The 27,882-nt window shown below is 43.2% G+C and overlaps 1 protein-coding gene across 3 annotated transcripts; it reads right to left on the bottom strand.

The window, feature by feature from the left end:
• Nucleotides 1–839: 839 nt before the first annotated feature.
• On the bottom strand, nucleotides 840–27,149 carry LOC139536120 (uncharacterized). Of its 3 annotated transcripts, none has more exons than XM_071336312.1 (7): nucleotides 12,246–14,250; nucleotides 12,087–12,154; nucleotides 7,012–7,271; nucleotides 6,684–6,795; nucleotides 2,793–2,882; nucleotides 1,228–1,724; nucleotides 840–1,038 (listed from the first exon to the last, which is right to left on the bottom strand). In XM_071336312.1, the coding sequence occupies exons 3-7, from the start codon at nucleotides 7,032–7,034 to the stop codon at nucleotides 840–842; spliced, it is 921 nt and encodes a 306-aa protein (XP_071192413.1). In that variant the 5' UTR covers nucleotides 7,035–7,271; nucleotides 12,087–12,154; nucleotides 12,246–14,250. The 3 variants fall into 3 exon arrangements, with proteins under 3 accessions (XP_071192413.1, XP_071192414.1, XP_071192412.1); XM_071336313.1 differs by lacking the exons at nucleotides 12,087–12,154; nucleotides 12,246–14,250 and adding exons at nucleotides 8,906–8,995; nucleotides 9,099–9,456; XM_071336311.1 differs by lacking the exons at nucleotides 12,087–12,154; nucleotides 12,246–14,250 and adding an exon at nucleotides 26,714–27,149.
• Between the last annotated feature and the right edge of the window lie 733 nt (nucleotides 27,150–27,882).

Here is a 27,882-nt window from a genome sequence, read left to right as displayed (position 1 = left end):
GGCCTGCTGTTGTTGATGTTGCTGTTTCTGCTCGCGGGCCAGTAGGAGGTGCTCCCGTCTCTCAGTGCGGCTCCAGTACCTCCCCCTCATCACCTCCTGGCTCTCCTCATCTGTACTCATCCCGCTGCGCTCGTCCGCTAGCCGCGATGCCCGGTCACGAAGAATCTGGTTCCTCACAGCCCTTGCGTTAGGGTTAGGAAGGTTGGGGTTGGTGTTGGGGGTAGTATCAGGGTTGGGGTTATGATTGGAGCCCATCCTGGACACTCCAACGACCCCAGACCCGAACCCAGTGTGGCTCTCCAGGGTGCTGTAGAGGCCCCCACCACCCCCGGACCCCTGGCGGGACAGACGGTTGGCTGGTTTAGGCCATGTCTCATGGATGTCCGTGGATGTCTGGGGTGGGTGGCTGAGGGTGTGGAAGCGGTGCACCTCTCTTCCTCTCTCTCTTTGTTTTTCTCTTTCCTGCTCTCTTTCTTTCTCTCGTTCTCTTTCTCGCTCTCTTTCTCTCTCTCGCTCCCTCTCCCACACTGGTAGGTCTGTCATGAAGCTCCTCTCCTGCTGCCTACTGTCATTAACCAGCTGGTCACGACCTCCACTATTGTCCCAGTAATGTCCCCTGGGTAAGGGCATGGCCCCTCTGTGTTCCCCCGGAGAGGTTGCATGGTGCTGAGGTGAGAGGGCAAGTCCTGCTGGGTGTGTGAGCACTAGTTCTGGTTCTCCCTCTTCAGGCAGGCCCAGCTCCAGGCCTCTAAGGGTGGCGTAAGAGGGGGAGGACGGGTGACTGGCCCGTCTGACACGCTCCTGGGGTGGAGCCCGGTGGTGCAGGGTCCTGCTTCTCCTCAGCTGACCCTCCGAGCTGGAGCCCTGGTGCTGCAGCGGAAGCCTGTGGGACCGGAGGGGGTACTGCAGGTGGGGAGGACAGGGGCGTGGACAGAGAGGAGGCCAGGGGTGTGCTGGGGGTTGAAGAGGGAGCCACTGCTGGAGCTGTGTTTGCTCAGACAGGGACGATCCGCCTTCCGGAACTGGACAGACGACACCCTGAAGAAACAGAAAACTATTAGAAACAGAAGCGATAAATACAATGGTACCGTGGTGAACAACCTGCATTATCATCATTGAACCCTGGACTGAGAACAGTTTGAAGATGAGGTTTGGATGGTTATGGATCATGTTATCATGATAAGCTATGATAATCACAGTGATGTTAGTCTGGTGATAAGCTCTTACCTGAAGAGTCCTCGATGAGCAGTCAGGCCAGGCGTGAGGCAGGAGTGCTGGGGCTGCATGGTCAGTGCCTCAGGGATGGCCTCCAGCAGCTCTCTGTGGTTCTTCTGCCAGCTGTCGCGGCGCTCCCGTGTACACACCTCCCCTTGGTGGTGCAGACGAGCGGTGTACAGGCGCATGCGTTTCTCTAACAGCCTCTGGAAACGGCGGAACTCTCCGGTGCTCACGCTATAGAAGCCAGAGTCACTCAGCTCAGACGAGATGAAGGATTCAGAGGACGGAGACCCACCACCTCCACCCCCTCCTCCGCTGACCAGCAGGCCCCCACCGGAGCCTCCTCCCCTGGGGTGACACTCCTCCAGACCCCCCTCCTCAGTCTCCAGGCCAGAGAGGTCTCCCTGGTGCAGGCTACCGTCGGTCCAGCCCAGGCCACTGTCCAGCTCATGGTGGAGAGGTAGGTAGCCCAGAGGTTTCTCCAACATATAGTCCTCATCCTCAGTCTGAAGGAGAGAGAGCGTGAGAGAGAGAACACAGTCACACACACACACAGTATGTAGATATACAGTACACAGACAGTATGTAGATATACAGTACACAGACAGTATGTAGATATACAGTACACAGACAGTATGTAGATATACAGTACACAGACAGTATGTAGATATACAGTACACAGACAGTATGTAGATATACAGTACACAGACAGTATGTAGATATACAGTACACCGACAGTATGTAGATATACAGTACACAGACAGTATGTAGATATACAGTACACAGACAGTATGTAGATATACAGTACACAGACACACACACAGTATGTAGATATACAGTACACAGACACACACACAGTATGTAGATATACAGTACACAGACACACACAGTATGTAGATATACAGTACACAGACACACACACAGTATGTAGATATACAGTACACAGACACACACACAGTATGTAGATACAGTACACAGACAGTATGTAGATATACAGTACACAGACACACACAGTATGTAGATATACAGTACACAGACACACACACAGTATGTAGATATACAGTACACAGACACAGTATGTAGATATACAGTACACAGACACACACACAGTATGTAGATATACAGTACACAGACACACACACAGTATGTAGATGTACAGTACACAGACACACACAGTATGTAGATGTACAGTACACAGACACACATACAGTATGTAGATATACAGTACACAGACACACACACAGTATGTAGATATACAGTACACAGACACACACAGTATATAGATATACAGTACACAGACACACACAGTATGTAGATATACAGTACACAGACACACACAGTATGTAGATGTACAGTACACAGACACACATACAGTATGTAGATATACAGTACACAGACACACACACAGTATATAGATATACAGTACACAGACACACACAGTATGTAGATATACAGTACACAGACACACACAGTATGTAGATGTACAGTACACAGACACACATACAGTATGTAGATATACAGTACACAGACACACACAGTATATAGATATACAGTACACAGACACACATACACACCTGGCTGTGGAAACTGCTGGGCTCCTCAAGGTTGGTGTTGCAGCAGCCAGTCAAACAGCTCTGATCCCTTGGAACACGACGCTCCAGGTCCTTAGGGGAAGAGAGAGAGAGCGGTTAATCAATGTTTAACTAACTGTGAATAATGTGTGTTTACGTGAATAAACAAGCATTCCATTTTTTTATGCTAATTCTAGAACTTTGGTTATGTAATTCAAATGTTCATCCAGCCTCTCTCCCCCCAAAATATCCCTAAAATATCCCTATGTTATCAAGAGTCCTGATTATTAAGTATGGCCTTTAATTGTACTGCATCACATGCTGTAGGTTTGCAATCCAGATTGACTGAACTGAGGCTTGTGTCTTGCAGCAGTGGTTAAATCAGTCTGTAGACAGTAAATGTTTGTAGATGGGAGAGAGGAGTGTGTTTTTCCCTCTGTCTCTCTAAGCTGAGCATCCTTCCATTCTCCAAGGGGATTTCATTAGGCACTGCTCACATTCCACCCACTGAACACGTGAGTTCTGTTTATGACTGTGTGACCGTGTGTGTGGAGGAGCGTGTTTGGGAATATACTGTGTATTGTGTGTTTATTTGTGCTTAAGGATAGATGTGATGATTTAGATGTAAATGTGGTGGTGATTTAGATGTACATGTGGTGGTGATTTAGATGTACATGTGGTGGTGATTTAGATGTACATGTGGTGGTGATTTAGATGTACATGTGGTGGTGATTTAGATGTACATGTGGTGGTGATTTAGATGTACATGTGGTGGTGATTTAGATGTACATGTGGTGGTGATTTAGATGTACATGTGGTGGTGATTTAGATGTACATGTGGTGGTGATTTAGATGTACATGTGGTGGTGATTTAGATGTACATGTGGTGGTGATTTAGATGTACATGTGGTGGTGATTTAGATGTACATGTGGTGGTGATTTAGATGTACATGTGGTGGTGATTTAGATGTACATGTGGTGGTGATTTAGATGTACATGTGGTGGTGATTTAGATGTACATGTGATCATATTTTAGATGTGGTTACTCTTCTTTTATTTATGCAGCATAGCATCCTGGCTGTTTGGGCTTGAGCAATCAGGCTTGTCTGTGTGTACTGTATTTGTGTGTGTACGTTTTTGTCTGTGTGTGTATATGAGTGTGTGCGCGAGCGTGTGTGTGAGTGAGTGCATGTGTGTGTATAGTTCCACTCAGGTCCCAGATGCTTGGCGGCAGCATGTATAATTCCAGACTGGGTTGGCTGAGGGGAGCTGCTCCATAATTTTTTTTTTTTAAAAAGCCATAGTTTTACAGCCTTGATCTACACTGAAGTAAATACTCAGCCCCTCTGAAAAATAAAAGTATCTTTATTTTAAAAAAAAACATACTCCAATATGGACGGCAGGTCTTTTGGACGTTAGCCCTGATTCAGACCAAACATTTGCAACCTGGATTCTATTCAATCAAAAAGGTTATCTGGATGTCTACGGTTTATTCTGCACACACACACACACACACACACACAAAAAAAACATGGAGAAGTAAGCCCTGAACCTCCTCTAGTGCAGTCCCCTGTTCAAAGAGCCCTGTGTACACTCTGACCTTCAGAGCCATACAGCCCACCACTACACCCACACAAGCTTCCCAGTGTTGTTTATTTAACATGACAGTTTTCTTCAAGAAGATGTATTTCCATCCTCTCAATGGACAGAACAACACAGACACACAGTATGCTGTCGTTCTAGCTACTTCCGTCACATGTACTGTACCATACAATACAGTGGGTCAATTATATTGGCTTATTATCACCAGTGACTGAATAAGTCATATCAGTCACAATAATTAGTGGGGTGCAGGATTTAACACTGGTGTAAGGCCTTTAAAAACCTCTTGACACTACAGGGGGTGCTGTTTCAACTTCGACATTTAGCGTTCCCAAATTAAACTGCCTCGTACTCAATTCTTGCTCGTACAATATGCATATTATTATTACTATTGGATAGAAAACAATCTCTAGTTTCTAAAACCGTTTGAATTGTCTGTGGGTGAACCAGAACTCTTTCTGCAGCGAAATCCATGACAGGAACTGCGAAGGTCTGAAAACGAGGCTCTGTTCTCAGATCAGTTTAAAGCTCTGTATGTGTCCTATGGGTCGACATGAACTGCACCCGCCTTCCCCTGGATGTCAGTAACCAATGAGAAGTGGAATGGAGTGTCTACATAGCTCTCAGAGCTTATAAAAGGCCATAACATGCAGTGTCCGCTCTTTTCGACGCTCGTCAAGACGCAGAAGAGGACATCAGGATGGCATGCTCAAACGCTCTCGTTTTAGGCCTTATATATGTCCGTCTGTAATTTAATTCGATATAGGTGTTAGACACATCATAACGAAGTTATTTTAAACCGAGTTATATCAGTTTATGCGAGTATATTGCCATTTTCGGTATTTCCTTAGTATTGCGCTTTGACGTTTGGGCATGTCTGTGCGACATAGCTATTGTTAGCTGCTAATTCCAAAGGTGAAGAGGACGTTTTAGGACCGTGCAACGATTCTTTTGGACAAAGGACATCTTGCCCAAGATTCTGATGGAAGCTCGTCCAAAAGTAAGAGCTATTTATGATGTTATTCCGTATTTATGTGGAAAAATGTAAAAGTGTTTGGTCGCCATTATTGCGGCACTGGTCTGGCTGTAACGCACACTGTATGTCTAGTAACGTTAATTTAAAAAATCTAACACAGCGATTGCATTAAGAACTAATTTATCTTTCATTTGTTGTCCAACTTGTATTTTTTAGTCAAGTTTATGAATAGTTTTCGATTAGAATAGGTGCTTCTCCAAGATGGCGCCGGACAGATTGCTCTAAGTTTTGGCCACTATTCTCATTGTATAACCACGATTTGTGCCGCTAAATATGCACATTTTCGAACAAACTCTATATGCATTGTGTAATATGATGTTATAGGACTGTCATCTGAAGAATTCTGAGAAGGTTAGTGAAAAAATTAATATCTTTTGGTGACTTATACTAATCGCTATGTTTTTGCTTGAATCAATGCTGTTGTGATGTTTGCTATTGTGGTAAGCTAATATAACGTTATATTGTGTTTTCGCTGTAAAACACTTAGAAAATCTGAAATATTGTCTGGATTCACAAGATCTGTGTCTTTCAATTGCTGTACGCTGTGTATTTTTAAGAAATGTTTTATGATGAGTAACTAGGTAATACACGTTGCTCTCTGTAGTTATTCTAGTCGCTTTGGTGAGTTTTGTGATAGTGGCTGCAATGGTAAACTATGATTTATACCTGAAATATGCACATTTTTCTAACAAAACATATGCTATACAATAAATATGTTATCAGACTGTCATCTGATGAAGTTTTTTCTTGGTTAGTGGCTATTTATATCTTTATTTGGTCGAATTTGTGATAGCTACTGATGGAGTAAAAAACTGGTGGAGTAAAAAAATGGTGTCTTTTGCTAACGTGGTTAGCTAATAGATTTACATATTGTGTCTTCCCTGTAAAACATTTTAAAAATCAGAAATGATGGCTGGATTCACAAGATGTGTATCTTTCATCTGGTGTCTTGGACTTGTGATTTAATGATATTTAGATGCTAGTATTTACTTATGACGCTATGCTAGGCTATGCTAGTCAGCTTTTTTACTGTGGGGGGTGCTCCCGGATCCGGGTTTGGGAGGAATTAGAGGTTAATTGATGTGTCTTGTAACTGATACAGGTACTGAGTGATGAATGGTGGTACACTCACAGAGTGCCCACATTTGTAGACCTTACTATAAGATATGGCTTTGGCTGACAACATCAAGTGATTATTTTTCATTCAAAACTAAATGGCATCCTCCTACTACTAGTGTGTGTGTGTTTTGTCTCACCTGGTAGTCCAGTGGTTCCATGTCCTCTATGTCTCGTGGAGCGTTGGGCAGGTACTCATATCTCCCGTTGTCACGGTGATCACGAGGCAGACTCATGTGGCTGCAGTAGTGCCTGAGAGAGAGAGAGAAAAAGAGAGAGAGAGATGTCGAGTCAATAAATCTAACATTTAGTGGAGTAAGATATTAGTGAATTTTATAGACATCTGAAGTGTGTGTGAGAGAGAGAGAGACAGAGAGAGCATGTGTGTGAGCATTTGTCTGTGTGTTAGCATGTGTATGTGTCTGTGTGTTAGCGTGTGTGTGTGTTTGTCTCTATCTGTAACTCTACCCGTCCGGGTTGACCCTGGGCATGGTCCCGGCTGCTGTGACCCCCAGACTGTGCAGGGCCAGGTGGGGGGCCAGGGGGAGGGGCTCCCAGTGTCTTTCCGTCTGCGTACTGCAGTCATGTAAGCCATATCCCCTCCCACGCTGGCCCTTGATCTGCAGCGTGATTGGGTGCTCATAGGTAGCCAGGATTCTAAGAGCATCCCGTTTGCTCAGGTGAGAAAGATCCCGTTTAGTCAGGTGACTCAGATCCCGCCCACTGACCTGTGAGGAGACAGAGAGAGACAGATGACATCCTATTTGCCATATAGTGCACCAGGGATGCATTGTGGGGGTTCAGAGGTGACTCATCTACTCTGTAGAACACTCAAGTCAAGGGAGGGGATGCAGAGATGAAAACTAAAGGGTTCCAACCCAAGACGAGAAACAAAACATTTGGGATTCGATACCTGGCTTCTACGTTGTACCCGATGCCAAGCATAGCACCAGAGCCATGCCACTAGAGCCGTGAGCTAACAACACATGACCCAACCCAACCAGAGTGACAGTTGTACACAGCATTTCAGAACTACTACCTATCACTAACATGACTCACCACCCAATACAGTACACACACAACTACAGAGACAGCACAGGAGGCTGGTGAGGGGAGGACGCTTCCTAATAATGGTAGGAATGAAGTGAATGGAATGGTATCAACCACATGGCAACCATGTGTGGGATGTGTTTGATACCATTCCACTTACTCCAATCCAGCCATTACTATGAGCCTGTCCTTCCCAACTAAGGTGCCACCAGCCACCTGGAAGAGACAGAGAGAGAGAAGTAAAGAGAGAGAGAGAAAGTATTTACTATGTAGATTACAGAGAGAGTACTGTGTAATGTCCCATAAGAGAGATTAAAGTAGATGTCACGCGTCAATTTTGATTGATGACCCTAAGTCCAGCTGTCAAAAAAATGATTGATGACCCTATGTTCTGCTGATGTTCTGCTGACACGTGCAAGCCCTGGGTTTCCTGTCCTGACCCCCCTTTTGGTTTGAGGGGGGTGGGGTGGTTGGGGGTGTGTGTGCTGAACATTTCAAAGAGTAAGGCCTATTTTATAGCTTATAGCCCTCCGGGGTTGTTGTCTAGGAAACACTAATGTCAGGGGCACAGCCTTATAAAGCCCTAGGAACAATCCCCCTGTTTAAGTCTGTACATGATAACCCCCTGAATATTAAACAAAAATGCCACCTATGCCAATTTTAGGGATGTTATGCTCGGCTTGTCATGAACCCAGTGACCAAAGCCTTGAAGAAGTTCTGTGTGAATCTCCAGAATGTTTTAAAGGATTTTTGGGTACGAGTGAAGGCCACATTTCTTACATATTCCACCCGGAGGATTCTACGGTAAAGATATTCACAGACAGTGGCCCCAAACCCGTTTATCAGGCAAAACCTGGGATTTTTTCTCCTGCTCTGGGGATGAGAGAATGGCTAAAGATCAGGCTGGCGCTATGTAAAATTGAACAGGTTCTGAGTGGTACACAGCTGCCGGGCTATGCGTTGGAAGAACAGGTCTGCGGACGCAGTGATCTGAAAGCTCTAAGAATCGCTTCAATGGACTATGCCCCTAATAACAAAGTGACAATTTTAGCCTGTGAATTTTATGATGGTGCTAATGCTACAAAGTCTGTCAATTCTCCTGTAGCTTCCAGAGCCTGCAAAGATGTCAACTTTTTTATTCCTGTGTTTAGTTTTAAATGGTTGGATTATCCGATATTCATAACCCTTATGAATAAGCTGGACATTCTCTTCCAAAATGGGGAACAGTTAAAGCGCTGGGCGAGGCTTTCCTTGAGACAGAGTCAAGACCAAAAGGCCCGACGGAGGATCTACCCCTGGAGTGAAAACTTACCAAGTGTTGATGGACCTAGCAAGAGAGCCATGCCTTTTGAGGGCGAACTCGACACTGATAATGGGGGGTGGTTGCATAAGCCCCCTGGATCTGTAAGAAAGGCATCGTAAAATACCTTAATTGTGAACGGTTATAAAATGTATGTACTAAATATTTTGAATGAAATAAATGGTTTTTAAAAGCCGAATCTCACCATGTCCTGAACTCTCGCGTTTGTTCACTCTTAGCTCAGTCTGTCCCTGAGGAGAAAACTTGCGGAAAAAGACATGTGCGCGCGTGTGTGGGCGTGCGTGTGCTGGAGTGGCTGTGTGTGTGTGTGTGTTTCAAAACAAAGAAAACGGGGCGGGGTTTGTTCATAAATGGATATGCGTCAGCGCTCAAGGCTCTCTCTCTCTCTCTCTCTCTCTAGTCTTTGTCTTACGGACACTTCAAATCAAATCAAATTTATTAGTCACATACACATGGTTAGCAGATGTTAATGCGAGTGTAGCGAAATGCTTGTGCTTCTAGTTCCGACAATGCAGTAATAACAACAAGTAATCTAACCTAACAATTCCGCAACTACTACCTTATACACGCAAGTGTAAAGGGATAAAGAATATGTACATAAAGATATATGAATGAGTGATGGTACAGACGGCATAGGCAAGGTGCAGTAGATGGTATAGAGTACGGTATATACCTATGAGATGAGTACTGTAGGGTATGTAAACATAAAGTGGCATAGTTTAAAGTGGCTAGTGGTACATGTATTACATAAGATGGCAAGATGCAGTAGATGATATAGAGTACAGTATATACATATACATAAGAGATGTGTAATGTAGGGTATGTAAACATTATATTAGGTGGCATTGTTTAAAGTGGCTGGTGGTACATTTTTACATAATTTCCATCAATTCCCATTTTTAAGGTGGCTGGAGCTGAGTCAGTTTGTTGGCAGCGGCCGCTAAATGTTAGTGGTGGCTGTTTAACAGTCTGATGGCCTTGAGATAGAAGCTGTTTTTCAGTCTCTCGGTCCCTGCTTGGATGCACCTGTACTGACCTCGCCTTCTGGATGATAGCGGGGTGAACAGGTAGTGGCTTGGGTGGTTGTTGTCCTTGATGATCTTTATGGCCTTCCTGTGACATCGGGTGGTGTAGGTGTCCTGGAGGGCAGGTAGTTTGCCCCGGGTGATGCGTTCTGCCGACCTCACTACCCTCTGGAGAGCCTTACGGTTGTGTGCGGAGCAGTTGCCGTACCAGGCGGTGATACAGCCCGACAGGATGCTCTCGATTGTGCATCTGTAGAAGTTTGTGAGTGCTTTTGGTGACAAGCCGAATTTCTTCAGCCTCCTGAGGTTGAAGAGGCGCTGCTGCGCCTTCTTCACAACGCTGTCTGTGTGGGTGGACCAATTCAGTTTGTCCGTGATGTGTACACCGAGGAACTTAAAACTTTCCACCTTCTCCACTACTGACCCGTCGATGTGGATAGGGGGGAGCTCCCTCTGCTGTTTCCTGAAGTCCACAATCATCTCCTTTGTTTTGTTGACGTTGAGTGTGAGGTTATTTTCCTGACACCACACTCCGAGGGCCCTCACCTCCTCCCTGTAGGCCGTCTCGTCGTTGTTGGTAATCAAGCCTACCACTGTAGTGTCGTCCGCAAACTTGATGATTGAGTTGGAGGCGTGCATGGCCACGCAGTCGTGGGTGAACAGGGAGTACAGGAGAGGGCTCAGAACGCACCCTTGTGGGGCCCCAGTGTTGAGGATCAGCGGGGTGGAGATGTTGTTACCTACCCTCACCACCTGGGGGCGGCCCGTCAGGAAGTCCAGGACCCAGTTGCACAGGGCGGGGTCGAGGCCCAGGGTCTCGAGCTTGATGACGAGTTTGGAGGGTACTATGGTGTTAAATGCTGAGCTGTAGTCGATGAACAGCATTCTCACATAGGTATTCCTCTTGTCCAGATGGGTTAGGGCAGTGTGCAGTGTGGTTGCGATTGCGTCGTCTGTGGACCTATTGGGTCGGTAAGCAAATTGGAGTGGGTCTAGGGTGTCCGGTAGGGTGGAGGTGATATGGTCCTTGACTAGTCTCTCAAAGCACTTCATGATGACGGAAGTGAGTGCTACGGGGCGGTAGTCGTTTAGCTCAGTTACCTTAGCTTTCTTGGGAACAGGAACAATGGTGGCCCTCTTGAAGCATGTGGGAACAGCAGACTGGGCTAAGGATTGATTGAATATGTCCGTAAACACACCAGCCAGCTGGTCTGCGCATGCTCTGAGGACGCGGCTGGGAATGCCGTCTGGGCCTGCAGCCTTGCGAGGGTTAACACGTTTAAATGTTTTACTCACCTCGGCTGCAGTGAAGGAGAGCCCGCAGGTTTTGGTAGTGGGCCGTGTCAGTGGCACTGTATTATCCTCAAAGCGGGCAAAAAAGGTATTTAGCCTGTCTGGGAGCAAGACATCCTGATCCGCGACGGGGCTGCTTTTCTTTTTGTAATCCGTGATAGACTGTAGACCCTGCCACATACCCCTTGTGTCTGAGCTGTTGAATTGCGATTCAATTTTGTCTCTGTACTGGGACTTAGCCTGTTTGATAGCCTTGCGGAGAGAATAGCTACACTGTGTGTATTCGGTCATGTTTCCGGTCACCTTGCCCTGGTTAAAAGCAGTGGTTCGCGCGAATCATTAACAGCATTTCAAAACATAATTTAGGTTTTAGGGTCTAATGTAGCAAGCAATACGTGTCAAATATGGGCCACAGTCAATCATGACAGCCTCTTTATGAAAGGCCTTTACTTATGACTTAAACAGATTCATTTTCTACACATCTTATTCATTAATGCTGTGGGATAAATCAGGGGTTTCTAGGTGGGCTTAAACAAATCTACAGTGAAACAAAAGTGTACATTTTACACACATGTTTATTGACTTTTAAAAAGACCACGGTAACATGACAGATATAGTGGAGATGCATGCTACACAAATCTGCTAGTGGATATTCAATGTACAACAATAGTCTTAGGTAACAAGCAATACGGGTTAAATATGGGCCACAGTCAATCATGACAGCCTCTTTATGAAAGGCCTTTACTTATGACTTAAACAGATTCATTTTCTACCCCTCTTATTCATTAATGCTGTGGGCATACCCCAGGATTTACATGCCGGACGGATTATCTAACCATGGAGGGAAAACTTACGGAGCTTTGATGGAGTGTGCAAGCGTTTTAGCGATCGGATAATGGTCAGGGCTAACCAGGACCTATATCTGTAAGAAAGGCATAGTAAAAGACATTAATTATGAACGGCTATAAACTGTATGTACAAAATATTTTGAATTAAATAAAATGGTATCTCACCTTTCAACGATAGGAATAAGTCCTTTCCATCTATCACCAAGCATGCCCCCGGAGGAAAAAAGCCATGTGCGCGCGTGTGTGTGCGTGCGTGTGCTGGAGTGTATGTGCATGTGTGTTTCAAAACAAAGAAAACGGGGCGTGGTGTGTGTTCAGAAATGGCCAGGCGTCTGCGCTCAAGGCTCTCTCTCTAGTCTTTGTCTTACGGCCACTTACGAATCATTAACAACATGTCAAAACATAATTTATGTTTTAGGGTCTAAAACAGAGGCTTTAGGGTTTTAAAAAGTCAATCAGTCCCTCGTTGTCTAGAACTCCCAAACCCCAGGGCTTGAAACGTACATACGTTGTCTATTTACCGGTTAGTTTGTAGAATATCCTAGGGGGTAATAAGGTTTAGCCACACCAATCCCTTTGTTTGAACCAAATTACTTAGGAGTTAAATATAGCTGGGGTCTAGTCCTAAAAAAAAACGTCACCCCCGGCTCTGTAAACTCATTCCGTACTATCACGACTTTTGAGCCAAGGCCGCAAACTTCTCAACGAGTCTAGTGAAACAGATAGTTTCCTACTGTTAGCATCGTTTTAGCGCAGTTACACACATGCAGGACAGCAGAATTGTTATCGGACTGACCCGTTAAAAAGATAATCGGGTAAACCCTCCTAATGGATCTTTCTGAAGGTGAGTTCGTGAAATAAATATATATATATATGCTGTATATTAGATTTAGGATGCGGGGACTTGTTTGAACATTGTGAATGTTATAGTAATATTAAACAGGAGTTATAGGGGTTTTAACCGATGACAACAATGATTATTTTATTTAAGTCAAATGCACATATTCATGTAATTTAAAACGTTCGCAGGATATGCAACATTAAGCCAACTGCATCCCGGGGATAAAGGATATGGAACCGCCTTCATTAGAAAGGAATTCCGAAGAGCAACGGATGGACACAGAATTTTACGAGATATCTATATGTCAACTGTATGTATTTTTTATGCTAAAATGTACACCCGAAATCGAAAATCATACAACCCTGGAGGACATGATCGAAACGGAAGGGGTACCCCCGGAACATGAAGAGTAAAACATTGAATTCGGAAGATTTCCCCGCTTCAAATGACATTTCGGAGGTCTCTGATTTGCGGTTGTTTGTGATGGGCAGAAAACAGGTTAAGGAAAACTCCGAGGCTGAAACAACATTCAGTCATGCTATTCTAAAACAGGAAGACAACGATTTTTACAGATATTCAGAAACAGATGGACAATAATTATCATTATAATTTGTTTTTTAAATATATTTTTTAGGCCATATGTTAAATGGACGTATTCGTATAAGTTAAAATGTATCTATTTCGTATAAATACATGTTAACATTATCTAACGTATGTATGATACCCAGAGGCTACAGGGCATAATGGATTTGGAACCGACAGAGTTAGATGGGGATTCTCAGAAGCAAACTGCGTCAGGTCCTTTACGTGGCCCATTCACTAATACACTATTTTCGGCGTAAGTCCCCCTCCCCCCGACTACGGAAGAGCAGATGAAACAGAGACAATTCTGCGGGCTTGTACTGAAGGCCTTAACCTAACTCCAAACACAAGCCAGCAGCCCAGGACAGATAAAACGATAGTCGGTGAATCTTTCCTTCCTCATGGAACTTTTTTGAAGGGGAGGTGAATATTTGAGGTGATGTTTGTATATATATATATATATATACTATCTAAGAATGATTGGTATTAATTCTAGGCATTTACATGTATGTTTTAAAAAAATGAAGGCTATTTATACAATGAAACATTGTTTTTATTCATAATGTTTGTAAACAATAGCTTCTGCTCCCTTAGGGTCTACTTGAACCGCTTATTAAATCAGACCTCTCAGACCAGAAAGATTGATTAGAAACCATGGCCGCCTATATTCAATCTGTGATTAGAAATGATAATTAGAAGCTATGACAAAACTATGATCAAACTATGATAATAAACTATGAACAACTATGAAGACAGGGCTGTATGTGTGTGAATGATGAGCTATTATTTAAGTGTGTAATATTACTCTCTCTCTCTCTGTCAGGCTATGAAAAAGACAAGAGATAGGACATTGACTCCTGAGTGTTGATAGGTCTTAGATTTTTATAGACAGGGTATCTGTAAAACACAATGTGACAACTATTGAAGATGCAAAAAGGGGTTTTCAGAAATATATTTGGTTGACAGATTTGTATTATTATAAAAAGTAATATAAAAATGATTAGAATCTTTAGTATTATTATGTTACATGCGAGACATACCCAGAAATGTCAGCGTAGACAACTTACAAGAATGTGTTTACCAGGCCGTGATGAAAACATTTTAAAGGAGCTTTAATTCAAACATGCAAAGATATATATTTGAGACAATTACCAACGTTAAAAACATTTGTTACAATATCACAAATAATGTTTCTTGGACTAACACACTGTAGAGTTTCCTATTTACTAAAGAACAATCACTAAGACAAAACACAAAAAGTTGTAATACAATCAGTATACATGGCATTATATATGGAAAACAGGTACATTTTGAAAGATTATGCTGTTGATGTGATTTTTAAAAATTCATTTCTCAATTTAGGATAATACGGTTTATTTTATACTTTACTTAAATTGTATTATTTATCTTGCCTCATACCAGGCTAATACACTACCAAGCCATGCAAACAGCTAGGGACTTAACCCAGAACAGTTGTGGGTCTTTTTTTGGAACAATAAATGATCACGAATACCAATAGGCGTGATTTGATCCTCAAACCTATCAAGACATCCTATAATGCACAGACATATGCAAAAGCATAAAACTCTGACAAGAAAACAATGAAAACCTTAACATGACTACATGCCCTGCCATTATTTTTTAGTTACCATCCACCAATGGTTGAATTTGGTACTTTTTCTATGTAGATGCACCGAGCCTCCAAGTGGCTGGAGACATACAACAGGCTAAATTAAAATGACCCAGTATGTGAAAAGCTGGGGGTCAAATGTATTTTTTATGTTTGGTTTTTGTTACAACCAACAGGGCTTCCTAACATTCGACATAACTAGTAAGCCTTACGCGGGAGATTAGAACTCAAAAGTAATAGGGGGTAAGAAAGATCATAAAGGTAATTTCATATTTCGGTTTAGGGGGTTAATAACTTTAGGGGAAACAATATTCACACTATGTGTATTATAAACATGTTAGAGAGCCATCACATCATGATGTAACAGGGCTGAGTGGCGATTCAAAGTACAACAGGAGGCTTCTGTAAACTGCAATACGTGTTAAATATGTTCTACATACAGCCAAGACTGAGTGGTTTCACAAACTCTCTTTAAAGGTTTTGTAAGAAAGTAGTAACAGGCCTCATTCAACAGTCTAGAGATTAACCTAGAGACACCAAAAAACATCAACGTTTAGAGCAGCTTGGAGATTATTCCCCCATGTAAGGGGGGCAAAGAGTTGATTTACCTAACCCTGTACAAACCAAAGGAATTTCCAGAGTTAGCAAACCCTGACACTGGGTATGATAACTCTGACTCGTATGTCTAATGATTATTGTAGATGTTTACACCTGAGGGAGTTTACAGTAGGTCAATTAGATGTATAAAGGCAAAGAGAGCAACAAATTGACCTACGTGACCTCAAAGGACAGCCGACTTTATAATAGAGACTGCAGGGATGTGTACTGAACATGTACCCCTTATAAAACATAGCGATCTACGGTCAAATGCATCTAAAGTTTTTAATGAAGTGGCCGCTGCATTTAATTTAGATTACTTCAACATAGTCTAGAACCAGTAAGACCATTGATTGAATGATCTGCTTTGTGCTATTGAGCAAGAGGCCTGACCCATTTCTATGTAAGAAGCAGCATCTTTATATTATTTTTTATATTCAGCTTCTTAATTAACTAACACATAAATATTTTTTTTATTTTATTAAGTCAGCTTAACGTATATACTAGTACAACATATTAGGTACATACACTTCAATCATTAGAATTATTTTCGTATACTCGTGAAAACAACCTATACTTAGTTTTTACACGTATTCTATAATGATTTAAAGTCAATAAAGATTTGATGCAAAATAATGAAAGCATAATGTAGTTCAGATAGAGCAAGATCAGCAGGGCGGGAGAGATTACACACCTGTATCAAGGGCTTGAATTGCTGACAAAATGATATTATTAATGTATACAATATATTTGTTTATTAGACATTCAAACATATAACGCAATATTGAGAACCAATAGTGTATATAGTTGGTAACTCACATTATCATGGTTCAACGATAGGTGTTTCATTCTGTGCTGTTCTACATTGTGGGGGGACAAACGTATGTTTTCCTGGAAGGGTGAGCTTTCATGAATGGGTCAAATCTTTATTGACTTTAAATCATTATAGAATACGTGTAAAAACTAAGTATAGGTTGTTTTCACGAGTATACGAAAATAATTCTAATGATTGAAGTGTATGTACCTAATATGTTGTACTAGTATATACGTTAAGCTGACTTAATAAAATAAAAAAAATATTTATGTGTTAGTTAATTAAGAAGCTGAATATAAAAAATAATATAAAGATGCTGCTTCTTACATAGAAATGGGTCAGGCCTCTTGCTCAATAGCACAAAGCAGATCATTCAATCAATGGTCTTACTGGTTCTAGACTATGTTGAAGTAATCTAAATTAAATGCAGCGGCCACTTCATTAAAAACTTTAGATGCATTTGACCGTAGATCGCTATGTTTTATAAGGGGTACATGTTCAGTACACATCCCTGCAGTCTCTATTATAAAGTCGGCTGTCCTTTGAGGTCACGTAGGTCAATTTGTTGCTCTCTTTGCCTTTATACATCTAATTGACCTACTGTAAACTCCCTCAGGTGTAAACATCTACAATAATCATTAGACATACGAGTCAGAGTTATCATACCCAGTGTCAGGGTTTGCTAACTCTGGAAATTCCTTTGGTTTGTACAGGGTTAGGTAAATCAACTCTTTGCCCCCCTTACATGGGGGAATAATCTCCAAGCTGCTCTAAACGTTGATGTTTTTTGGTGTCTCTAGGTTAATCTCTAGACTGTTGAATGAGGCCTGTTACTACTTTCTTACAAAACCTTTAAAGAGAGTTTGTGAAACCACTCAGTCTTGGCTGTATGTAGAACATATTTAACACGTATTGCAGTTTACAGAAGCCTCCTGTTGTACTTTGAATCGCCACTCAGCCCTGTTACATCATGATGTGATGGCTCTCTAACATGTTTATAATACACATAGTGTGAATATTGTTTCCCCTAAAGTTATTAACCCCCTAAACCGAAATATGAAATTACCTTTATGATCTTTCTTACCCCCTATTACTTTTGAGTTCTAATCTCCCGCGTAAGGCTTACTAGTTATGTCGAATGTTAGGAAGCCCTGTTGGTTGTAACAAAAACCAAACATAAAAAATAAATTTGACCCCCAGCTTTTCACATACTGGGTCATTTTAATTTAGCCTGTTGTATGTCTCCAGCCACTTGGAGGCTCGGTGCATCTACATAGAAAAAGTACCAAATTCAACCATTGGTGGATGGTAACTAAAAAATAATGGCAGGGCATGTAGTCATGTTAAGGTTTTCATTGTTTTCTTGTCAGAGTTTTATGCTTTTGCATATGTCTGTGCATTATAGGATGTCTTGATAGGTTTGAGGATCAAATCACGCCTATTGGTATTCGTGATCATTTATTGTTCCAAAAAAAGACCCACAACTGTTCTGGGTTAAGTCCCTAGCTGTTTGCATGGCTTGGTAGTGTATTAGCCTGGTATGAGGCAAGATAAATAATACAATTTAAGTAAAGTATAAAATAAACCGTATTATCCTAAATTGAGAAATGAATTTTTAAAAATCACATCAACAGCATAATCTTTCAAAATGTACCTGTTTTCCATATATAATGCCATGTATACTGATTGTATTACAACTTTTTGTGTTTTGTCTTAGTGATTGTTCTTTAGTAAATAGGAAACTCTACAGTGTGTTAGTCCAAGAAACATTATTTGTGATATTGTAACAAATGTTTTTAACGTTGGTAATTGTCTCAAATATATATCTTTGCATGTTTGAATTAAAGCTCCTTTAAAATGTTTTCATCACGGCCTGGTAAACACATTCTTGTAAGTTGTCTACGCTGACATTTCTGGGTATGTCTCGCATGTAACATAATAATACTAAAGATTCTAATCATTTTTATATTACTTTTTATAATAATACAAATCTGTCAACCAAATATATTTCTGAAAACCCCTTTTTGCATCTTCAATAGTTGTCACATTGTGTTTTACAGATACCCTGTCTATAAAAATCTAAGACCTATCAACACTCAGGAGTCAATGTCCTATCTCTTGTCTTTTTCATAGCCTGACAGAGAGAGAGAGAGTAATATTACACACTTAAATAATAGCTCATCATTCACACACATACAGCCCTGTCTTCATAGTTGTTCATAGTTTATTATCATAGTTTGATCATAGTTTTGTCATAGCTTCTAATTATCATTTCTAATCACAGATTGAATATAGGCGGCCATGGTTTCTAATCAATCTTTCTGGTCTGAGAGGTCTGATTTAATAAGCGGTTCAAGTAGACCCTAAGGGAGCAGAAGCTATTGTTTACAAACATTATGAATAAAAACAATGTTTCATTGTATAAATAGCCTTCATTTTTTAAAAACATACATGTAAATGCCTAGAATTAATACCAATCATTCTTAGATAGTATATATATATATATATATATACAAACATCACCTCAAATATTCACCTCCCCTTCAAAAAAGTTCCATGAGGAAGGAAAGATTCACCGACTATCGTTTTATCTGTCCTGGGCTGCTGGCTTGTGTTTGGAGTTAGGTTAAGGCCTTCAGTACAAGCCCGCAGAATTGTCTCTGTTTCATCTGCTCTTCCGTAGTCGGGGGGAGGGGGACTTACGCCGAAAATAGTGTATTAGTGAATGGGCCACGTAAAGGACCTGACGCAGTTTGCTTCTGAGAATCCCCATCTAACTCTGTCGGTTCCAAATCCATTATGCCCTGTAGCCTCTGGGTATCATACATACGTTAGATAATGTTAACATGTATTTATACGAAATAGATACATTTTAACTTATACGAATACGTCCATTTAACATATGGCCTAAAAAATATATTTAAAAAACAAATTATAATGATAATTATTGTCCATCTGTTTCTGAATATCTGTAAAAATCGTTGTCTTCCTGTTTTAGAATAGCATGACTGAATGTTGTTTCAGCCTCGGAGTTTTCCTTAACCTGTTTTCTGCCCATCACAAACAACCGCAAATCAGAGACCTCCGAAATGTCATTTGAAGCGGGGAAATCTTCCGAATTCAATGTTTTACTCTTCATGTTCCGGGGGTACCCCTTCCGTTTCGATCATGTCCTCCAGGGTTGTATGATTTTCGATTTCGGGTGTACATTTTAGCATAAAAAATACATACAGTTGACATATAGATATCTCGTAAAATTCTGTGTCCATCCGTTGCTCTTCGGAATTCCTTTCTAATGAAGGCGGTTCCATATCCTTTATCCCCGGGATGCAGTTGGCTTAATGTTGCATATCCTGCGAACGTTTTAAATTACATGAATATGTGCATTTGACTTAAATAAAATAATCATTGTTGTCATCGGTTAAAACCCCTATAACTCCTGTTTAATATTACTATAACATTCACAATGTTCAAACAAGTCCCCGCATCCTAAATCTAATATACAGCATATATATATATATTTATTTCACGAACTCACCTTCAGAAAGATCCATTAGGAGGGTTTACCCGATTATCTTTTTAACGGGTCAGTCCGATAACAATTCTGCTGTCCTGCATGTGTGTAACTGCGCTAAAACGATGCTAACAGTAGGAAACTATCTGTTTCACTAGACTCGTTGAGAAGTTTGCGGCCTTGGCTCAAAAGTCGTGATAGTACGGAATGAGTTTACAGAGCCGGGGGTGACGTTTTTTTTTAGGACTAGACCCCAGCTATATTTAACTCCTAAGTAATTTGGTTCAAACAAAGGGATTGGTGTGGCTAAACCTTATTACCCCCTAGGATATTCTACAAACTAACCGGTAAATAGACAACGTATGTACGTTTCAAGCCCTGGGGTTTGGGAGTTCTAGACAACGAGGGACTGATTGACTTTTTAAAACCCTAAAGCCTCTGTTTTAGACCCTAAAACATAAATTATGTTTTGACATGTTGTTAATGATTCGTAAGTGGCCGTAAGACAAAGACTAGAGAGAGAGCCTTGAGCGCAGACGCCTGGCCATTTCTGAACACACACCACGCCCCGTTTTCTTTGTTTTGAAACACACATGCACATACACTCCAGCACACGCACGCACACACACGCGCGCACATGGCTTTTTCCTCAAGTTTTTTTTCCTCCGGGGGCATGCTTGGTGATAGATGGAAAGGACTTATTCCTATCGTTGAAAGGTGAGATACCATTTTATTTAATTCAAAATATTTTGTACATACAGTTTATAGCCGTTCATAATTAATGTCTTTTACTATGCCTTTCTTACAGATATAGGTCCTGGTTAGCCCTGACCATTATCCGATCGCTAAGACGCTTGCACACTCCCTCAAAGCTCCGTAAGTTTTCCCTCCATGGTTAGATAATCCGTCCGGCATGTAAATCCTGGGGTATGCCCACAGCATTAATGAATAAGAGGGGTAGAAAATGAATCTGTTTAAGTCATAAGTAAAGGCCTTTCATAAAGAGGCTGTCATGATTGACTGTGGCCCATATTTAACCCGTATTGCTTGTTACCTAAGACTATTGTTGTACATTGAATATCCACTAGCAGATTTGTGTAGCATGCATCTCCACTATATCTGTCATGTTACCGTGGTCTTTTTAAAAGTCAATAAACATGTGTGTAAAATGTACACTTTTGTTTCACTGTAGATTTGTTTAAGCCCACCTAGAAACCCCTGATTTATCCCACAGCATTAATGAATAAGATGTGTAGAAAATGAATCTGTTTAAGTCATAAGTAAAGGCCTTTCATAAAGAGGCTGTCATGATTGACTGTGGCCCATATTTGACACGTATTGCTTGCTACATTAGACCCTAAAACCTAAATTATGTTTTGAAATGCTGTTAATGATTCGCGCGAACCACTGCTTTTAACCAGGGCAAGGTGACCGGAAACATGACCGAATACACACAGTGTAGCTATTCTCTCCGCAAGGCTATCAAACAGGCTAAGTCCCAGTACAGAGACAAAATTGAATCGCAATTCAACAGCTCAGACACAAGGGGTATGTGGCAGGGTCTACAGTCTATCACGGATTACAAAAAGAAAAGCAGCCCCGTCGCGGATCAGGATGTCTTGCTCCCAGACAGGCTAAATACCTTTTTTGCCCGCTTTGAGGATAATACAGTGCCACTGACACGGCCCACTACCAAAACCTGCGGGCTCTCCTTCACTGCAGCCGAGGTGAGTAAAACATTTAAACGTGTTAACCCTCGCAAGGCTGCAGGCCCAGACGGCATTCCCAGCCGCGTCCTCAGAGCATGCGCAGACCAGCTGGCTGGTGTGTTTACGGACATATTCAATCAATCCTTAGCCCAGTCTGCTGTTCCCACATGCTTCAAGAGGGCCACCATTGTTCCTGTTCCCAAGAAAGCTAAGGTAACTGAGCTAAACGACTACCGCCCCGTAGCACTCACTTCCGTCATCATGAAGTGCTTTGAGAGACTAGTCAAGGACCATATCACCTCCACCCTACCGGACACCCTAGACCCACTCCAATTTGCTTACCGACCCAATAGGTCCACAGACGACGCAATCGCAACCACACTGCACACTGCCCTAACCCATCTGGACAAGAGGAATACCTATGTGAGAATGCTGTTCATCGACTACAGCTCAGCATTTAACACCATAGTACCCTCCAAACTCGTCATCAAGCTCGAGACCCTGGGCCTCGACCCCGCCCTGTGCAACTGGGTCCTGGACTTCCTGACGGGCCGCCCCCAGGTGGTGAGGGTAGGTAACAACATCTCCACCCCGCTGATCCTCAACACTGGGGCCCCACAAGGGTGCGTTCTGAGCCCTCTCCTGTACTCCCTGTTCACCCACGACTGCGTGGCCATGCACGCCTCCAACTCAATCATCAAGTTTGCGGACGACACTACAGTGGTAGGCTTGATTACCAACAACGACGAGACGGCCTACAGGGAGGAGGTGAGGGCCCTCGGAGTGTGGTGTCAGGAAAATAACCTCACACTCAACGTCAACAAAACAAAGGAGATGATTGTGGACTTCAGGAAACAGCAGAGGGAGCTCCCCCCTATCCACATCGACGGGTCAGTAGTGGAGAAGGTGGAAAGTTTTAAGTTCCTCGGTGTACACATCACGGACAAACTGAATTGGTCCACCCACACAGACAGCGTTGTGAAGAAGGCGCAGCAGCGCCTCTTCAACCTCAGGAGGCTGAAGAAATTCGGCTTGTCACCAAAAGCACTCACAAACTTCTACAGATGCACAATCGAGAGCATCCTGTCGGGCTGTATCACCGCCTGGTACGGCAACTGCTCCGCACACAACCGTAAGGCTCTCCAGAGGGTAGTGAGGTCGGCAGAACGCATCACCCGGGGCAAACTACCTGCCCTCCAGGACACCTACACCACCCGATGTCACAGGAAGGCCATAAAGATCATCAAGGACAACAACCACCCAAGCCACTACCTGTTCACCCCGCTATCATCCAGAAGGCGAGGTCAGTACAGGTGCATCCAAGCAGGGACCGAGAGACTGAAAAACAGCTTCTATCTCAAGGCCATCAGACTGTTAAACAGCCACCACTAACATTTAGCGGCCGCTGCCAACAAACTGACTCAGCTCCAGCCACCTTAAAAATGGGAATTGATGGAAATTATGTAAAAATGTACCACCAGCCACTTTAAACAATGCCACCTAATATAATGTTTACATACCCTACATTACACATCTCTTATGTATATGTATATACTGTACTCTATATCATCTACTGCATCTTGCCATCTTATGTAATACATGTACCACTAGCCACTTTAAACTATGCCACTTTATGTTTACATACCCTACAGTACTCATCTCATAGGTATATACCGTACTCTATACCATCTACTGCACCTTGCCTATGCCGTCTGTACCATCACTCATTCATATATCTTTATGTACATATTCTTTATCCCTTTACACTTGCGTGTATAAGGTAGTAGTTGCGGAATTGTTAGGTTAGATTACTTGTTGTTATTACTGCATTGTCGGAACTAGAAGCACAAGCATTTCGCTACACTCGCATTAACATCTGCTAACCATGTGTATGTGACTAATAAATTTGATTTGAAGTGTCCGTAAGACAAAGACTAGAGAGAGAGAGAGAGAGAGAGAGAGAGCCTTGAGCGCTGACGCATATCCATTTATGAACAAACCCCGCCCCGTTTTCTTTGTTTTGAAACACACACACACACACAGCCACTCCAGCACACGCACGCCCACACACGCGCGCACATGTCTTTTTCCGCAAGTTTTCTCCTCAGGGACAGACTGAGCTAAGAGTGAACAAACGCGAGAGTTCAGGACATGGTGAGATTCGGCTTTTAAAAACCATTTATTTCATTCAAAATATTTAGTACATACATTTTATAACCGTTCACAATTAAGGTATTTTACGATGCCTTTCTTACAGATCCAGGGGGCTTATGCAACCACCCCCCATTATCAGTGTCGAGTTCGCCCTCAAAAGGCATGGCTCTCTTGCTAGGTCCATCAACACTTGGTAAGTTTTCACTCCAGGGGTAGATCCTCCGTCGGGCCTTTTGGTCTTGACTCTGTCTCAAGGAAAGCCTCGCCCAGCGCTTTAACTGTTCCCCATTTTGGAAGAGAATGTCCAGCTTATTCATAAGGGTTATGAATATCGGATAATCCAACCATTTAAAACTAAACACAGGAATAAAAAAGTTGACATCTTTGCAGGCTCTGGAAGCTACAGGAGAATTGACAGACTTTGTAGCATTAGCACCATCATAAAATTCACAGGCTAAAATTGTCACTTTGTTATTAGGGGCATAGTCCATTGAAGCGATTCTTAGAGCTTTCAGATCACTGCGTCCGCAGACCTGTTCTTCCAACGCATAGCCCGGCAGCTGTGTACCACTCAGAACCTGTTCAATTTTACATAGCGCCAGCCTGATCTTTAGCCATTCTCTCATCCCCAGAGCAGGAGAAAAAATCCCAGGTTTTGCCTGATAAACGGGTTTGGGGCCACTGTCTGTGAATATCTTTACCGTAGAATCCTCCGGGTGGAATATGTAAGAAATGTGGCCTTCACTCGTACCCAAAAATCCTTTAAAACATTCTGGAGATTCACACAGAACTTCTTCAAGGCTTTGGTCACTGGGTTCATGACAAGCCGAGCATAACATCCCTAAAATTGGCATAGGTGGCATTTTTGTTTAATATTCAGGGGGTTATCATGTACAGACTTAAACAGGGGGATTGTTCCTAGGGCTTTATAAGGCTGTGCCCCTGACATTAGTGTTTCCTAGACAACAACCCCGGAGGGCTATAAGCTATAAAATAGGCCTTACTCTTTGAAATGTTCAGCACACACACCCCCAACCACCCCACCCCCCTCAAACCAAAAGGGGGGTCAGGACAGGAAACCCAGGGCTTGCACGTGTCAGCAGAACATCAGCAGAACATAGGGTCATCAATCATTTTTTTGACAGCTGGACTTAGGGTCATCAATCAAAATTGACGCGTGACATCTACTTTAATCTCTCTCCCATATTTCTCTGTGAGGGTAACTGCAAAATGTGTTGTATTCAAACAGAGTCAAACCGTGTGTGTGTGTGTGTAAACAACGAGTGAGAGCTTGTCTGTGCATCTGCTTGTCGACATGCTAACGTCATGAGGAGATACCCAGCCAAGCACACATCCAGCCTTACCTGAGGCATGCTGTAACATACACACATACTGGCAGTATTATGGTGGCCTTTTACTGCATGCCATGTGCGCTGATACAAAATGGCACCTGTACAAAAAGCTCTGTGGAGGAAGAGACTGGGGACTGGCCATCACCCCACGATAAAAAGAGAGAGATGAGAGGAGACTGGCCATCACCCCACGACAGAAAGAGAGAGAGAGAGAGGAGACTGGGCATCACCCCACGACAGAAAGAGAGAGAGAGAGAGGAGAGGAGACTGGGCATCACCCCATGACAGAAAGAGAGGAGACTGGACATCACCCCACGACAGAGAGAGAGAGGAGAGGAGACTGGGCTTCACCCCATGACAGAGAGAGAGAGAGGAGAGGAGACCGGGCATCACCCCACGACAGAAAGAGAGAGAGAGGAGAGGAGACCGGGCATCACCCCACGACAGAAAGAGAGAGAGAGGAGAGGAGACTGGACATCACCCCACGACAGAAAGAGAGAGAGAAGAGAGGAGACTGGACATCACTCCACGACAGAGAGAGAGAGGAGACTGGCCATCACCCCACGACAGAAAGACAGTGAGGAGAGGAGACTGGGCATCACCCCACGACAGAAAGAGAGAGAGGAGAGGAGAGGTGGCTGGACATTACTCCATGGCAGATAGAGATTGCGAAAGAAGGGGAGAGGGAAGGAGAGGAGAGCAGAGGAGAGGATGTGAGAAGAGAAGAGAGGAGGAGAGAAGGGACCAGAGGTGAGGAGAGGAGGAGAGAAGAGAGCAGAGGTGAGGTAAGGAGAGAATGAACGGGACAGATGGATGTGGAGAGGGATGTAATGTAAGGTCAAAAGATGGATAGGAGAGAGAGAAAGAGAGAGGAAGGGAAGTGAAAGAGAGAGAGAAGAGACGGGGAAGTGAAAGAGAGAGAGTCACAGCTCTCTGTGCTGTTGGATGGGGAAAGCTGTCACTCCTTGTAATCATCAACGCTGGTCACAAGAGGCTGCCACACACACACACACACACACACACACACAAGCACAAATTCACACACATATGCATTCACAACGCTGAATACCCCCAACACAGAAAGCACAATCACGAGCCTCACTATGTTGCTAGAACAGGCAGCAGAACAGATCTGTCAATCTTTCTAGAAGTAAATACAAGAACTCTTTCAAACACATATGGTAATTTCTCTCATAATAAGATCCGTACCTGTCTAACTCTTATTCTGTACTACTCTCACAAGCACACTCACAGACTCCCACGTATTGACACACACACACACACACCGTTATTCTCCATCTCCTTGATCATCTACATGACCCTTCCTCTATCCATAAATCCCATCTACACATTTGCCCACACACACGCGCATACGCATGCAAGAAAGAATGCACACGCAGGCATGCACACACCCACAGATTTAGAAGGGTGCACACTAACCCCCATTCCATCGCTGAACCACGGCCCTGAGAGCCGACAGCCCATTGCCACGGCAACGGATGAGCTCTGAGTCCGAGGGTTCCCTCCGTTTTAAAGACAGCGCAGACAACAAGAGGAAGAGGAGGACAAGGAGTTATGCAGGATCCAGCTCGGGCATAGACTCCTGTGCTTCAGCAGAGACAGAGAGAAAGATCTCAACGCTCTCTCTCTTCTGTCTCTCCCTCCTTCACGCTCTCTGTTTCTCCCTTGTTTTCTCTCTCTCTCTCCCTACCAGAGACAGAGACAGAAGGGACTCTCTTGCTCTCAGCTCTCTCTGCTTGCTCGCGATCTCCTTCACTCTCTCTCACACACACACTCTTTCAACTGTCATTCTACCCCCCTCTATCTATCACACTCTCTCTCCTTCCCTCTATATCTCTCCCTTCCTTCTTATGTGCCAGTCTTGTGTTGAGGCCCCCCCCCTCTTGCACAGCTAGTGCATAGTAACCCTGCTGGACTGTGAATCTATACGCACACACTCACATGCACACACACACACAGACACACTTGTGATTGGTCACTTGCTCTGGGTTATCAGCTTATCACATGGCCAGGCTAGGGGGTAGATGAGAGGGGTACCCTCCCCCTGCAGGGTTTTCCTCAGATGGAGGGAGATTCTTCTCTGTCTCATACAGTTTCTCATATGCTCTCCTCCTCTCGCTTTCCATCTTTCTCCTGTTCTTATACTCTCCTTCCTGTACCTCCCATCCTCTCTCGCTACTGTACCTCCCACCCTCTCTCACACCCTTCCCCTTCTCTCTGCCTCTAAAGTACCGTTATCCTCCTTGTTATCCATTCCCCATCACTCTCCCTCCCTCATGCTCTCACTCTTCATTCTGTAGAAACATTAGAAACATCCCCAATAGAACACAGGAAGCAGGTCACATAAGAACACATATTGTATACAGTACCATGACAGATATTGTTTACAGTATGTTGCCCCCACACACATAATCAGTTCATTGTAGCAGCGCTGTGTACCAATAATAATATACCGAGGCAGGCATGGAGATGCTGGATGGATGAGAGAAGGAGAGATGGAGAGTTTGATAGGTGAGAGATGGATGTAGGTTTGATTACATGCGACTCATCCTCTGTAACCCCTCACACACTGTGCGTTGCCCTGGATA

The sequence above is a fragment of the Salvelinus alpinus genome, chromosome 12 (genome assembly GCF_045679555.1).
Source record: "Salvelinus alpinus chromosome 12, SLU_Salpinus.1, whole genome shotgun sequence".
NCBI lineage: Eukaryota > Metazoa > Chordata > Actinopteri > Salmoniformes > Salmonidae > Salvelinus > Salvelinus alpinus.
Note: the sequence above shows the minus strand (reverse complement) of the source record. Positions and strands in the feature narration are given on the sequence as shown.

What these genes read in the sequence shown, in the direction of transcription:
- LOC139536120 (XM_071336311.1), bottom strand. Translation starts at nt 26,758, where the DNA reads ATGGGCTGTCGGCTCTCAGGGCCGTGGTTCAGCGATGGAATGGGG. An exon ending in CCCAGGGTCAACCCGGACGG is followed by an intron (nt 6,796 to 7,011) that starts GTAGAGTTACAG and finishes TCTCTCTCTCAG; the next exon opens with GCACTACTGCAGCCACATGA. An exon ending in GCTCATCGAGGACTCTTCAG is followed by an intron (nt 1,039 to 1,227) that starts GTAAGAGCTTAT and finishes CTGTTTCTTCAG; the next exon opens with GGTGTCGTCTGTCCAGTTCC.